This window comes from Stigmatopora nigra, chromosome 10 (assembly GCF_051989575.1).
Source record: "Stigmatopora nigra isolate UIUO_SnigA chromosome 10, RoL_Snig_1.1, whole genome shotgun sequence".
Classification (NCBI taxonomy): Eukaryota; Metazoa; Chordata; class Actinopteri; order Syngnathiformes; family Syngnathidae; genus Stigmatopora; species Stigmatopora nigra.
This window is the reverse complement of record NC_135517.1, coordinates 3,694,689-3,710,647: the sequence shown is the minus strand read 5'-3', so window position 1 is coordinate 3,710,647 and position 15,959 is coordinate 3,694,689. Positions and strand designations below refer to the sequence as shown.

Below are 15,959 nucleotides of genomic sequence, written 5' to 3'. Positions count from 1 at the left end.
TATTTAATTTGAATTTAAGATTTTTTGCCACCACATTTTTGTCCAATCACAAATTAGCATGAATCTGTGTGGCTAAAATATCAGTTTTCTTAATTTTTTTTCCTTCCAACTGCTCTCTTGAATTCAGAATTTCTCAAAAAATCCAACATTATACGACAAAATCCTATAAACCATATTTTCTCGCATATAAACCGTATTTTTCGCTCCAAAAAAGATAACGAAATCGAGATTATGGCTTGTATGCGCATAAATTAGTCTTGACATGCACAAAACTGCAAGGTGTCGAGGATAAAAATGCCTTAATACAAGACTAATTTGTTTTGCCGTTTATGAAATTCAAGAAGAAAAACGTATCCTTGAATAATATGTGAAAAAAACTTCCGTTCTCGCTGTTCCTAATGTTTTGTCCGAGGCGGTGTTTATGTGCGGTGGGCTGCAGGTGTGTGCTCGTGGGAGTGATGCTGGGAAGTGTGGGAAACTCCCCTCGCATTCCCAGGACTGACTGGAAGGAAAAAGTGCGACTCTCACATGGCCTTGCTCGTTCATCGACCAGTCCAGACAACGACGAAGACGAAGGCGGCGGCGGCCAATCATGTTCTTCCGACGTACCAACTGCCTTTTTTTCATCGCGCTGGGTGAGTCAACCTTTCCAATAACTCATTATTTTATAGTATTATTATAAACCCGAGTACTTCTAAACCAAATATTGCATTTGAAGTCCATACAGGGAATGGGATGATCTCATTGGCTGCCACGAATGGCGCTTAAAATGTTGAGAATGCATTGGATGTCTTTCCCTATCTATGGTTCTGAAATGAGAATTCCCAGTTTGAATCAATTGGGGTGTTTAATCAGTTTAAAAGACGAAAAATATATTTTTCATTATTATATGTCATTTTTATAATAATAATGATATAATCATTTTCATGTTAAGTTCACTCAGGGCCATCGCCAGTGTGTATTTCTGTTATCTTTCATTTATCACCTATACCGTTTATCCCCACAAGGGGCGCCTAAGCCCATCATAGCTCTTTCCGGGCGAGAGGCAGACCACACCCAAGATTGGTCACCCGTCAGACATTTTATGGGTTTTTTTCATTCATTTATCACCCATTCTGCTTATCAAGGCTCACTAATTTTACTACTAATATTAATATGATCATTTTAATGTTAAATTTACTCAAGGCCATCAACCAGTGTGTATTTCTATTGTTATCATTCATTTATCATCCATAACGTTTATCACCACTAGGGGCGCCAGACCCAACCCCAAGTTAGCAGTCATTGTAAAATAAAGCAAAACAGCTCATTTAATATTAAGAATATGATGGCAAAATTAATACTATGTACTTATCCTTTTAAATAGACCTTATGATTTTCCCAGAATGCATCTTGCCCCACGTCCTCACCCAGCAGGCAGGTGAAAAAAGGCTGTGCGCCTTCATGGGGGCGTCGCAGGAAAGCCGCTTCGGATTGGCGGGCCAGGTCAACGCCTCCGTGCAGGTGTGCGAGCGTACGCAATGCTGCGTGGGATACTACCGCATCGTCGGGGGACGGCCCAAACCCGAGGTCCTCGGTAAGGAGACGCGCTTTTCCGCCATCTTGGCACATCTATTTGGTTAACTCCGCCTTCTCCTCCTGTTCAAGCTTGCGATACGGTGGAAAAGTCTTGCCCGGACGCCGTGTGCAAAGCGGAGACCCGCTACAACAACACGGCGGCCAAGTGTGTCTGCAACACGGACATGTGCAATCGCAACCTCACCTGGGGCAGCGAGACGGTGCTCGAACCTCGGCCTCCCTCGGGAAACGCGGGTAGGGTCCAGATACCCGGTTAAAACGCCACTGACTGTCAAAATGAGATATTTACGGTGGATGAGTGGTTACTGCGCCCGGTTCTGGGGTCGAGGGTTCGATTCTAGGCGGTTTGTCTGTTTGCCCTGGCCATGTGTGGGTTTTCTCTGGGTACTCTGCTTTCCTTCAGCATCTTAAAAAACATGTGTGCTAGGCTAAGTCTATGCTAAATCTCCTCGTACCCTCTGATTGGCTCTTCACCCATTCAGGGTGTACCCATAGTTGGCTGGGATAGGCTCTAGCACCCCCTGTAACCAATGCATGTTTTTTAGGAAACTGGAATACCTAAAGAAAACCCAAGCGGGAAGGACATGTAATATTTGCACAGTGAGGACTGATCTGGAATCAAACCCGCAACCGTAGAACGTCGAAGCCAACTTGCTAACCACTTTACCACCGACACACTCCAACAAAATATTTTCGCTCATAAACAGACCCAAAAAAATGGATTCACTTTGTATACATTTGACATTTGCACAGTGAGGACCGACCTGGAATCGAACCCTCGACTCCAAGACGTCGAGGCCAACTTACTAACCACTTTCCACCGACCCACTCCAACAAAATATTCTTGCTCATAAACAGAACCAAAAGAATTTACTAACTTTGTAATTTTGGTGGTCAAATTTGAACAATTAGCTTTAAAAAGTTAGCAAAATAATCATTTATATGACATTGCTTTTGTATTCCCAGGTGAAACTTGGGTCCTGATTGTAGCCGTGGCCCTGGCGGCGTGCCTGCTGGTGGTGGCAGCCCAACGGAGACGTGCATCCCGACGCCAAAGTAACCTCTCGTTTGTCTCGGGCCGCTCCTTTTTTTCGATTTCTGATCTCCTGGTTTTATTTTTTTGAAAACCAGCGGGAGGTATTTGATCCCCCGCATTTCTTTTGTGCGGCGGCCTTGCAACTGTTACTTTCCACACCGGTAGGGTCGACCTTGGCGCTTATCTCTGCTCTTACGCTCCTTTCCCTTTTTTTCTTCCACAAATAGGCACGGTGATTGATGGCCTTTCGCGCCAAACACTGTGTTTTTGTCTAGATCAAGGGTGCCGGACTCGGGTTGATTTCATGTAGGCTGGACCATTTTAGATATAATATTTAGATTTTTTTTCTTATAAATGGATTAACAGGACTGGATCAAAATCCCTGAATATTCAGTTTTTTATAGATCTAAAACAATGTTTAATTTTAGATTTTTTTAATTATATTTTTAGATTTTACACAATAATTTTTGAACTAAAAACACAGAATTAATGGATTATAAAATGACAATTATTGATTTAAAAGGGGGAAAATCCGGAAACTTAACTTTCCCGGGCCACACAAAATGATGCGGCGGGCCACATTTGGCCCCCGGGCCGCCACTTTGACACCTGTGGTCTATATAGATTACATTGGCAATGTACATAATTCGATATTGGTTGGTATAGCGGTTCTGGGGTCCTGGGTTCGATCCTAGGACTTATTTATGTGACCACTTATTCATGCAAACTACTTATTTATATTGTTGACAACTTATTTATTTATGACCTATTTATGAAAATGACCTTATCTGCTCATTTTTAGAAAATCCCCGAGTTCGCCTTCCCATTTCTCCAACAAGTATCTCCCGGACGACGCAGATTGACGTGACCGACATCCAACTACATGAGGTCGGGTCAAATTTTTGCTAATGTTTTTTCGCCACAAAACATTCAACGGCGTCCGTCTGTTTAGACGGTGGCGCACGGGAGTTTGGCCACGGTTTGGCGAGGAACGTATGGAGGATCAGCAGTGGCGGTGAAAGTCCTCCCCGCCGCTGCCGAGCGGGCCTTTGCCTCCGAGAGGGACGTATACGAGCTCCCGTTGATGAGGCACGCCGCCATCGTTCGATTCCTGGGAGCGTCCAGGAGGTCATGTGACGGGAGTTGGCTCCTCGTGCTGCAATTTGCCCAATACGTAAGTACTACAATTTCTATTTGTCTTGAAATCATTTTGAAGGTGGAGAGTAGTAGTCAGCTTTTTTACCCTATTTTTAGTAGATTAAAAATTGTCACCTGACGCCACGTGTTAAAGTGGCGGCCCGGGGGCCAAATCTGGCCCGCCGCATCATTTTGTGTGGCCCGGGAAAGTAAATGATGAGTGCTGACTTTCTGTTTTAGGATCAAATTAAAATGAAAAGTATAGATATATATTAAATTTCCTGTTTTTATCCCCTATTAAATCAATCCTTGTAATTTTTAAATATTTTTTTCTGTTTTTAGTTCAAAAATTATTTTGTAAAATCTAAAAATATATAAAAAAAATCTAAAATAAACATTGTTTTAGATTAATAAAAAACTGAATATTCAGGGATTTTAATCCACTTCTTTTAATCCATTTATATGTTGAATACATTACAATACATTGAATACATTGAATATGGTTTTTTGTCATTTTCAGGGCTCTTTGCACTCCTTTCTACAAAACAACACCAGCAACTGGCCACTGTCCCTCAAGTTGTGCCTATCTCTATCACAGGGTCTCTCTTATCTTCACTTGGATCTGCAAACACGAGGTATTTGCTCTAATCTCCACACCACCATGTTTTTTCCCTTTCCTCCTCCTTGCGATGAATATTTTCTTTTCAGATGGGCACAAACCATCCGTGGCCCACGGAGACCTCAGCGCTTTCAATGTACTCGTCCGGGGAGACGCCACTTGCGCCTTGTGTGATTTCGGGAGCGCCACCGCTCTATGCTCGAGCCGGCGCCATGCCCAAGAGGCCACGGTGAGAACTTGACAAGAGTATGAAACCGGTTTGACGTCACATGAGGGCGTTTCCATCCATCCGTTGTCAGAGTCCAGCACAGGCAGCCAGGACCCCATGCTATGTGTCTCCCGAGATCCTGGAGGGGTTTGTGAACCTCTTGGGGAGCTGGTGTCTACACGGGGATGTCTACGCGCTGGGTTTGCTGCTGTGGGAGATCTGCATGCGCTGTTCCGACTTATTTGAAGGTGAAATTCATCACGTACGGCAAGTGGGTCCAACCCTTTTGTAGTGGCGAGTAACGTTTTGGGGCCTGAAATGAACTAAAGTCAAAATAAAGTAGCTTTTTATTTTTTTTTAAAAATATTTTGTTTTCTTTATTATTTTTAAAATATTTTTTGAAATAATTATATTTAAAATGGGTAAAAATATGATACTGATACTTAAAAAGGACAAAGGCAGTGTGTTTTAATGAAAAATTCAATTTATATATATATATATATATATATATATATATATATATATATATATATATATATATATATATATATATATATATATATATATATATATATATATATATATATATATATATATATATATATATTTATATATACACACATATACACTTATACACATATACACATAAACACTTATACACATATACTTATACACTGATACACTTTTACACGTATACATATTTACACATATACACATAGAGATATGTGTATACTAGTATAGTTCTCTATCTTTTTCTTATGCACTCTGCAATGGGAGCCAAAATGTCTCCCCCTACAGACGGCATGGTGCCACAACACTTTCTACCTTATGAGCGTGAGTTGGAAGGCCGTCTCACCTGGGAGAACCTCGTCATCCATGTGTCCTGCATGAAAAAAAGACCCCCCATACCTGGGTCTTGGAACCTCCTGAGTCAAGTATGATTTTTTCTTTTGATTTCATGCATGAATATAAGTATTAAATATAAATAACACATGGAATGACTGTCAGGGGCCAGCGTTGCGGGACCTGCTGCGAGAATGTTGGGATGTGGACCCGGACGCCCGGCTGACTGCGCAATGTGTTGCAGATAGATTAGTTGCTCTTCAGTCTCATTCCTTATTATGATACACTTTTTTTTAAATCGCATAATAATAATATCAATATTTGAAGGTTTTTCCGCCTCACAGTTTGCTTGAATGTGTTGTTTTGGAAAGATTTAATTTATTATTTTTTTATTTTAAGATATTTTTGCTTAGTATATGAAGTTAGAAGCTATAAATAAATGTGTATCTTACTTTTAATGTTATTATGGGCAATAACCAGCTTATTTATGTTGTTATTAATCGTAATGGTATTATTTGATTGAATTATTATGATTAATTAATTAGTTAAATCAAAGTAATAATTACTAATAACTAATATTTTTATAGTTATGCACACTGTGATTTAAATAACCTATTCAATATCTTAAAGAAGATTCTGTGCCTATTTTTATTATTAAAATAAAAACAGGTTGCCATTATTTATAAACCAGCTAGCTTCTTTTGGGATTTGTTTTTTTAGCTAGCTAGTCAAAAACAAAGTTGATTTGTGCCGATATACGTAATATTTTACTATATATTTTCGCGTCAGTGTATTTATACAAATATTTACTCTATTTCTGTAATGTCAAATGCACATTATGAAGTTTGGGTCGTCAGACGACGGAACTCCGTCGCACAATATGGACGTGTGTACCTAATCAATTGTCCGGAGAGTTTCACGTCGTCCACACATTTTTCCTCCAAAATGAACACTCCCAAAATGTAACAACACTAAAGTGACACTTTGTATTCAATTTTTCCGTTACGTGTAAGGTCACAACAATGTGCGTTTAAAAGTTGGGTGCGGTTTTTCCTGTTTCTGCGCATGTTTGTTGATGTTCCTGAACGCGGAAGCCAAACAAGTGGAACCACGCAACGACCGAACACGGAAAAGGTGAGTTTTAGGAAGTTAAAAAGTGTTTTATTTCATAAAAACGGGGTTATCCACAAGCCGTAAGTGTTGTCAGCGTGACGAGTTAGGTTGTTTTCCCACTGGTTCTAATTCACTACATTTTTGACGTGTTGTTTAAAGTAGTATAAATAAGCAGGTCCTTCATTAACATTTATAATTCGGCCATATAATTGTATGCCAGTGGTTTTCACTTTAGCGTCACACTTTAAATATTTTAATTTGAATCCCTCCAATATTATTCAAGTTTTCTAGTACACCAAGTGTTTATTTAAAGTATCTTATGGGTTTTCTAAAACTTTATTACTCTTTTCTTCTTCCCCAGAACTTCTAACAACACTTGAACCGTGACCATGTTCCCAAATCAAGGTACTACACCGTCAACCCTGATTTTAAAGTTAAAACAATTATCTCCAAGTGTGAATTTCCATGTGTCTGCTTCCCAGGTCCATCCAACCCAGCCTTCCCGCCAGGCTACAACCCCGCGTACCCCACACCTCCCAACACAGGGGTCTTCCCGCCACCCCCACATCAGCCATACCTTCCCACTCAGTATCCGGCCGGCGTGAACCCGGCGATGGTGCCCAACGTCCACCCGGGCGCGATGCCTTACCCGGGGGTTTCGGGACCAAACGCTTACCCCGTGGTTGCCGGCGGTTACCCGGGAGCCCCTGTGGCAGGCGCCCACCCGACCGCGTACCCGCGTTCCCCGAAAGCCCACCACGACAAAAAAAAGGGGCATCATCACAAGGGGCATCACCACAAGGGGCATCAGCACCATGGGGGAATGAACTCTCTTAACCCCTTGATGGGGTTGGCAGGTGGGGGGTTGGCTGGCATGGCTTTGGGGGGCATGGGCTTGGGTGGCATGGGAATGATGGGACATAAAGGCCACAAGAAGCTGAAGAAGGGAAACAAGCTAAAGAAAGCGCACAAAACGCACGGGCACCACAAACACGGTGGCAAGGTGAGTGTCATATTTATAAAAAGAATACAGTATACAGTTTGGAAAATGAGATAATGAGATGATAATTTTTACATTTAATATTTTTTTCCAGTCTTCCAGTAGTAGCAGCAGCAGCAGTAGTAGCAGCAGCAGCAGTGATTGAGGACAACTTCCAATACATAATAGAATAGAATAAATAATTGATGCCAATGCACAATGGTGGCTAACTGCTAAAATGGGGTTTATATAAGATATGACATTATTTGCTTTGTGTAAACTAGTTAGAAAAAGGGGACCTGGTATTTTGAGTGAATAATGTAATTTGTAGTATTTGTGGGATGATTTGTGCACTGTTTAATGGGTGTTGCTGTGTCTTATTTGATCTAAGCCTTTTAATGCAATATTACTGTTGTTGATTGTCCTTTCACTGTTTTAATTTGCTAATTTTCTGTAATAAATGCATATAACTACAACTCTACCATGTGTGCTATTGTTATTCAAGTGTAGATGTATACAGCAATAAAGGAACATTTTCTTATACTGTTTAGATACAATGCATCAGATTTTTTTATTTGTATGTGATTGATGGCAGCAAATTAGTCATATGAGTGCCCTACAAAGGGTTAATGTCACACAACAAAACAAAAGTTTTAAACATTTTCTTTTTATATTTAGAACCTATTTTTAATTTTATACCCGTACTACTAGCATTTTTTATACTATCATGTACTTTTAAATCGAACCCTTAGAAAACAGGATGTGGGCTCGTCTTGGGTGAAAGGGGAAAGTTCGGAGGTCGCCATGTTGTTGTCTTTGTGTAAAGGAGTGGAGCTCGATCTCACATCACTCTTCCCTCTTCCCCCCGAGTCCTTTCTAAACTCTTTCCCCCCCTGGGTTTCTACCCTCCCGAACCTCTCCCCTTCTACCCTCATAACCCCAACCCATCCCCCGGACGCCTTCCAGCGCGCGAACCGGGTAAGTTTGACCGCTGAGTTTGTGAGTTTCCCCGCCGTGTTGTTGCTACTCCGAAGTGGCGGAAAGAAATAGCTTGTAGCTTTAGCATCATGCTAGCAGGCCTCTGCCACGGTGAGTGCGCCGTCTTAAATTAGCTTTGTTAGCCTAGCCAGCCTCCGGAAACGCTAAGATTATCGCGTCCTGAAAGACCAACTAACCCGATATTTTATTCGCGTGGGTTATATTAGTGTCGTATTTGACGCCCGAGACGTCTACTTTTTAGGCAAAAGTGATAAAAACTGTCAAACGTAACCCGGGAGTTAGCTTTGCTAACTAGCGTGCGCATGCTCCATTCACCTCTCCGTTCGACGAGCGTCTAAATTGTTAATGCTTCCTAATGCGAGTACTTTATTTCGATACGAATGCTGAAACCTCGACAGAAAGACGTTAGATTTGGTAACTGAACACGCCCGAAGAGTTGGGGGTTTGAATTAAAACTGCTTTTTAGTGGTGTATTAGTTCGGTGGGGGCGCCGACTTGACACGCTGTTAATGATGACGAGACGGTTAGTCGGTGTTTGATTAAAATCTGCTACTAGAAATTGCTTTTCGACGATTAACTGAGTTCAAAAGCTGGACTTTAACAGAGGGAATATTCCAAGGTCGACACCTCAGGTAAAGTTTAAACTAGTTACGTTTAGATTGGCGAGACCACGGGGCGATATTGCATGTGCTCTTAGAAGCTTCAAAATACTAAGCTTGGACATCAAAGTATTTGTACTATTCAATCAATTGTCCCTACATTTGAATCCATAGGCGCCTTTTTTTAGTTTTAAAATGTTCTCTCATAATGTTACCATTACAGAAAAAATATTAGTCATGTTTAATCATGTTTAACAAGTACAAATATGGGCGAATTTCAATGCTGAGTATCCTTTTGAGTCTTTTTTTTTCCATTCCAGATCATCTCTGCGACCAAAGCCCCCCCATCCCCGTCCCCCAAGTTGAACAAGGAAGACCCACATACATCAGCTGCAGATATGGACTCTGGTGTGATTGAAGGAGGACTCAATGTCACCCTTACCATTAGATTGCTTATGCACGGCAAGGTGAGGGAGGCATCAGCGCAAAAATGACCCCTGGGGTCCGATGACATGAGTCATAGTATTGACTTAGCACTGTTGTTTTTTTTATCCCACCCCCCACAAAACTAATGAAATATTTTTTGTCCATTTCAGGAAGTCGGCAGTATCATTGGAAAGGTAAATCATCATCTATTTAACATCATTGTATTTAAATGTACTATTAAATCTCACTTTTATCTCTCTGCTTTTTAGAAAGGCGAATCTGTAAAGAAGATGAGAGAAGAGGTGAGTTTTTCGCCCAATGATCGTATTGCGTTTTAATTGCCGCGTTGCCATTTTTCAACGTCATTGTCATTTTTGCGCACAGAGCGGGGCACGCATCAACATCTCCGAGGGCAACTGTCCCGAGAGGATCATCACTCTGGCGGGGCCCACCACGGCCATCTTCAAAGCCTTCTCTATGATTATTGAAAAACTGGAAGAGGTGACACTTCAAATTGAAGCTTTTTATATATATTTTTTATGGCATTTTTAAATGTGCAATCCCGTTTCCATCCCCTAGGATATCAGCAGCTCAATGACCAACAGCACAGCCACCGGCAAGCCCCCGGTCACCCTTCGCATCGTGGTGCCCGCCAGCCAGTGCGGCTCACTCATTGGCAAAGGCGGTTGCAAGATTAAGGAAATCCGAGAGGTAGCACTTCTGTTTGATTTTGTCTGCCTGGGCCCGTTTTTTTAATCCCAAAATTGTTTGTTTTTGTTTTTCCCAAAATAGTCAACCAATGCTCAGGTCCAAGTGGCGGGCGACATGCTGCCCAATTCCACGGAACGCGCCATCAGCATCGCTGGGCCATCCCAGTCTATCATTGAGTGCGTTAAGCAAATCTGCGTGGTCATGCTTGAGGTAAAATGTCACAGATTTTTTGCGTTTGGATATTTGTCCAAGGGTCATTTTATTATTTAACTTGACTTAACAGTTTATGTATGCCTTAAGACTAAATATACATAACCTAGAGAAAACAGAAACTTAGTACTATTATTGAATTGGATGTTTTTATTGTCATTACAACAAAATTAGCATGGCAAGGACTAATGGTTCCCTCTAATTTTCCGTTGCTATGGGTAGAAAGACAACCTCCCTGAGCGCATTGAGTACCAATCATCATTGCTGGGTATGGGCACACCAGTATCATTACTGCCATAAGCAGGTCCATGTTAATCTTTCATGTAAAACATGCTGTAAAACACCAAAAACATAAGAGTGGACAGAGCTACTGCCACTGGCTGCCATGTAAACGGCGCCATCATGGGGAAAGGGGTATAAAAATATAAGTTTGGATTTAATTTACTGCACGCCATATGATTGCTGCTGCGCAGAGAAGACGAGTAGTGCGCAATTGCTCATGCGCACATCTTGTGATGCTAACGGTAGTGCGTTTTTTTTTCACTTGGTGACATTTGTCGCCCTTGTCATCTTGACTAACCCTCAATGTCCCTCACGCAGTCCCCCCCGAAAGGCGTCACGATTCCCTACAGACCCAAGCCTTCGGGATCCCCCGTCATCTTTGCAGGCGGACAGGTATGTGCCTTATATTCCATTTGTTCATGTATAATTGATAGGTGCTTCTTCCTTTTGGCTTTTTGCCATTTCACTGTCGCTTTGGAAAGTCGGCATTGTAGATTGTGTTCGATGCGAGGCCTGTGAAAGTTGTACATTGTATTTTTTTTTCCAGGCATATGCCGTGCAAGGACAACACGGCATTCCACAGCCAGATGTAAGTCAAGTTTCCGTTGCTACGAGACCCCCTGCCCTGCCCCTCCATGGCTATCCCACCCATTCTCTCTTGCTACGTTGTTTTTGTCTGGTCATAATGAATGCACAGAATAATAGAAAGAATAATTGGCAAAATGAGAGGATGGCCTTTAGATTACAGAAGTTGATTAGCTTGGTTTGCATCAAATATGTTGGTGCTTTTTTTTTGTCTAGTCATATTCAGATGTGTTGTTTTGGATAGTGTCTTTACATCTTTTGTGTCCAGCTTTTATTTGTCGGGTATGTTCAGACTTTTAGCAGCCCCCTAGACTTTTTTATTTATTTAAATGTATGTTTTGTTTGTTTCTCTTTCTCCTTAATCCCACCATGCTCATCTTTTCATTTCCCTTCACAATGAAAACTGGGTTTTGATTGAAGGATGCATTCATTTTCTTTTCGTTCCCTCCCACTGTGTGCTTTATGTTTTGAACTGACTTCTATTTGTTTTGTTTTTTGTTTCCTCCGCCTTTCACTCTCCACGTTGTCCTCCTTCCTTCCAATGAAATCCTCCTCCTCCGACTCCTAACCCTCTCCTTACCTTCTCACCCCTCTCTCACAGTCTTCTTCTGCTGCTATCTCTCCACAGCTCACCAAGCTTCACCAACTGGCTATGCAGCAGAGCCCCTTCCCCATTGCTCACAGCAACCAGGGATTCACCGGTACGATTTACCTCCCAAATGTCCCCAAGTGAAACTTACATCTCTTAAAATGCGCCTTTGTCTTTTCTTTATTTTAGGGATTGACGCTTCGGCTCAGACCAGTTCCAATGAGATGAAAATTCCAAATGAGGTGAGCTTTCTCCCAAAAAACGTTGTAACGGTGTCTCAGAATGCATTTAGCTCAATCTCCACTTTCCCATCAGCTCATCGGTTGCATCATCGGGCGCCAAGGGGCGAAGATCAACGAGATCAGACAAATGTCAGGCGCCCAGATCAAGATCGCCAACCCGGTGGACGGCTCCACTGACCGACAGGTGACCATCACGGGCTCGCCTGCCAGCATCAGTTTGGCGGAGTACCTTATCAACGCCAGGTGAGTACACCCACACACACATACACTCACACACACACACCAACGCCTTCTTTAGCCAACTCGGATAACGTTAGCCGCGTTTCCACCAAGCGTATAAAACTTAATTTGGCACTGTAATATCAGGGGACAAACTAAATTGGCCATGATAAAAAAAAATGTTGGATAAAAACAATATAACTAACTTTAAAATATACTTATAGGAAATATTGTGGGCAGGATGGGGACCAGATTGCTCAGACCTAATTTGACTAATCTTCCGTAAAGCCACTTGGGATCTTTTGGACTCTTAATCCAAAGTCATGTACAAGAAAAAACGCTGGTGGAAACGCATGCTGGCTTTACATTATTGACTCAAACACGGAAATAGACGTCCCTATGAATGAATTGGCCACAATTTGAGCATTGGCACTAAACATGCCCTCCCTTTGGACCGGGTGGACCCCCCCCCCCCCCCTCTCCCGGTCCAAAGGGAGTGGTTAACAGTGAACCCCACCCAGCGAGCATCGGCAGCCCACTCCCCCCTAGAAGGTTCCCTCCCCCTTTCTTTCCAACCCTGTGAGCCACCTGGACCGACTGTGTTGTCCCTCTCTCTCTCCTTGTCTCTTTTTTTCCTACAGTGTAGAGTCCTCTAAACCTCCTCCTCCTCCCTCTTCCTCCTCCTCCTCCTCTTGCTCCTCCTCGAAAACCGATTTGATCAGCCCGTGCCCTTCCTCCACCTCTTCTACTACTACTACTACTACTACCACCACTGCTCCTACTACTAGCACCTCCTCCGCTTCCTCCTCCTGTGTGGCCTCCATCCCTCTGTCCTTGTTGGCTCCCGGGCTTCCTCCTCCTCCTCCTCCCACTTGTTGCTCCTCCTCCTCCTCCTCTTCTTCCACTACTACCGCCACCACTACCACCACCAACTCCTCCTCTTCCTCCTCCTCCTCCTCTACCTCCGACCCCCCTCCCCCCGCCTGTGTGTCCAGTCTGCTCACACTCAAGCCCCTGCCCCTGCTGGCCCTCCATGTCGTGAGCGGGGCCGCCAACCCCGAGGCCAAAATGGCCCCCGAGCTGGGCTCCAAGTCCAAACGGCGACGCCTCTCCCCTTACTAACATGGCCGCCACACACGCACACACACATGTCCTCACGCACGCTCTCTCGCACGCTCAATGGCACGCACGCACGGTTTGGTCGCCACATTTTACTCTCCCGCCTGTCAAGTGTGACTCTCCTTCACTCGGAAATGACTTTTTGCATGCTTTTTTTTGTCGGTCGATGTACACGGAGGTGCTGTAGTCCGCCCGCGCTCAGGTATACGCGCCTTGAATTCATGTTCCACTTGTGGGATGTTTCTACCGACCTGATTTCTACTATTATTTACATGATTAAAGCCTGTATTACTCAACACGCGTCCACTTTACCTTAACTTGACGACCCACTGTACATGACGCAAGAAACGTACTTGGAGAAAAGCCTATTTTACTTGAGCGTTTTTATTTTGTATTTATTTTCTTGAGAAATAACTTGTTTGCTTTCGTATACTGACATCATTGTCTCTTCTCTGCATGACACTTAAACATGAGCAGTGGAGTTAGCCGTTAGCCATTAGCCTATTTTTCATCTGAAAGGCTCATATTGAATCCACTTTTTGCTCCAAATAAAATCCCCATACGCCACTTTGATGCTTTTGAAACTTTTCTGGGCAGAACCACACTACAAAAAACATTTCCTGTATTTTATTATTATTAATTTTTCCCATCACCATTGTTAAATTGAGACTGCCAATCCACTCATCTGAAATGTTTTCAATCTAACCTGCACCCATGCCAACCAATTTAATTAAAAGAAAAAATGCTAATAAAAGGCTTTATTACTCTACCAATCACCTTTATTAACAATGACCTACTTGGCCGTTCATCTAGTTTTTATTTTTTTTTAACCATCCAGCCTTTTTAGCACTCTAAAAAATTCGAAATATAATATTTCCCCCCCAAAACTATTGATAGAGAAGCCCGCCAGGCTTATAAATCACACAACACATTATATTTGTGTACAACCAAGTATTTTTGCATGTTTTCTTTTGTGTATTTGTCCCGCTTTAGGCTTTCCTCGGAGGCCACCGGATTGGCCGCCAACTGATGGACGCAGACTCCCATCCCAGTCTGCAGTACCACATCTCACCACCAAGAACAGAAAACTAGATTCCACCTATATAACACCTCGTCCTCCCTTTCTTGTTAGCATCACTTCATCCACCACCTCAGTGATTATATTTTTTATTTTAGTCCACCCCTGAACTAGAATTTTTAACACCCTGTTATTGTTTTTTTTAGGGGGGGAGATGGGGTTTTAAATCAAGAGGATTTTTTTCCCCAATTTATATTATTTTTCTTGAACATTTCTTTTTTTTTTCCCAGCTTTCATGTTACCGTGCAACCACAAAATGAAAATTTAGATTTAGTTGTGTACAGCGTAGGGATTATTTTTTGGGGGGAAAATAACGGATCAAAAAGAAGAATAGTCACTCTTTTATTCCCCTAAAAAATGTATTTTGTTACACATCAGAGAGTTAGCTATACACACAATCACTGTTTTGTGATTGGTACGTTCCCTTTTGGTGTCATTCCCCTCGGGATCAGTTTTTTTTTTTTGTCAGGGTTTTTCAGGGGGAAAGTTTTTAGTTTTTTTGGTTGTAAAAACTGCTATATACAAAAAAAAAGAGTTGGAATATTTGTTTTTAAATGGAAGAAGTATTTTTTTTAATCACCAAAGGACGGGAGGGGGGAGGGATGCTCGCTAACAGTGGCGTGAGACCGTTTTAAAGAAAAGAACATAAAGCCGAAGGAGGGAGGGGTTGCGAGCTAACACTAGTTTCCTGCTCTTTGCTTTGCTCACTTCTCGATTTTTACGATGATTATTATTTGCAGGAAATTAAAAGACATTTTGTGCACGTTGTTCTTTCTGGGACTGTAGATCTTGGGTGCCACAATTTGTTTAAAAAATTGTAATAAAGATGTGAAATGTTCTAAACACACTTTCAGTTTCTTGTTCTTTGTCAACATATATTGCAATTTTAATTTGACAGTTTTTTTAACAAATATAAATTTGAATCAAATTATTGTATCTTTTTGTATTATTATAATTAATTTAAACTAAATTTTATAAACTTTCTCGTAACTGTCAGATATTTGATACATATAAAGCTTAATTATACTATACTTTCCATGCTAAAATCTTTAATCACGAACAAAAGTTCTCTAAAACCTGTTTAATATACTTCAATTTTCTTGCCAATAAATTAAAAAAAACTTTCTAATTAGTATTGACTTCGTTGGCATTAATGCTGTAAACAATAACTCCTCTGTTATATATAATTCAAAAACTGAATTTGTTTGCGGAAGTAAATGTCTGTTAACGTGTCATTAAAATAAAGTTTTATTGTGATCACGTGACATTGTCACTTCATTTCCTTGCCCACTTTTGCTCCACACGTGTTTTGAAAAGCTAGAAAATGATTCCAACGAACTTCAGGTGGAAACGACGCCGATCGTCTTTCTACACGACCCCAACAACG

At 41.8% G+C, this 15,959-nt stretch overlaps 3 protein-coding genes across 6 annotated transcripts; all 3 read left to right on the top strand.

Moving 5' to 3' along the window:
• The first annotated feature begins 508 nt into the window (after window positions 1-508).
• Window positions 509-5,751, top strand: LOC144202651 (anti-Muellerian hormone type-2 receptor-like). The gene is made up of 11 exons (XM_077725520.1): window positions 509-635; window positions 1,385-1,576; window positions 1,648-1,812; window positions 2,545-2,634; window positions 3,417-3,502; window positions 3,567-3,788; window positions 4,272-4,386; window positions 4,460-4,599; window positions 4,670-4,826; window positions 5,377-5,513; window positions 5,587-5,751. Exons 1-11 carry the CDS (start codon window positions 593-595, stop codon window positions 5,701-5,703), a joined length of 1,464 nt encoding a protein of 487 aa, XP_077581646.1. The 5' UTR covers window positions 509-592; the 3' UTR covers window positions 5,704-5,751.
• Window positions 5,752-6,260: 509 nt separating this feature from the next.
• prr13 (proline rich 13) lies at window positions 6,261-7,984 on the top strand. Its single transcript, XM_077726611.1, has 4 exons — window positions 6,261-6,555; window positions 6,896-6,939; window positions 7,017-7,537; window positions 7,629-7,984. Exons 2-4 carry the CDS (start codon window positions 6,924-6,926, stop codon window positions 7,677-7,679), a joined length of 588 nt encoding a protein of 195 aa, XP_077582737.1. The 5' UTR covers window positions 6,261-6,555; window positions 6,896-6,923; the 3' UTR covers window positions 7,680-7,984.
• Window positions 7,985-8,347: 363 nt separating this feature from the next.
• LOC144202892 (poly(rC)-binding protein 2-like) lies at window positions 8,348-15,419 on the top strand. Of its 4 annotated transcripts, none has more exons than XM_077725982.1 (13): window positions 8,348-8,491; window positions 9,432-9,578; window positions 9,708-9,731; window positions 9,807-9,839; window positions 9,922-10,038; window positions 10,117-10,248; window positions 10,330-10,458; window positions 11,059-11,133; window positions 11,288-11,329; window positions 11,954-12,026; window positions 12,104-12,156; window positions 12,230-12,399; window positions 14,488-15,419. In XM_077725982.1, exons 2-13 carry the CDS (start codon window positions 9,510-9,512, stop codon window positions 14,522-14,524), a joined length of 954 nt encoding a protein of 317 aa, XP_077582108.1. In that variant the 5' UTR covers window positions 8,348-8,491; window positions 9,432-9,509; the 3' UTR covers window positions 14,525-15,419. The 4 variants fall into 4 exon arrangements, with proteins under 4 accessions (XP_077582108.1, XP_077582107.1, XP_077582105.1 ...); XM_077725981.1 differs by having other exon boundaries at window positions 11,927-12,026; XM_077725979.1 differs by lacking the exon at window positions 14,488-15,419 and adding an exon at window positions 13,017-13,790.
• The last annotated feature ends 540 nt before the right edge of the window (window positions 15,420-15,959 follow it).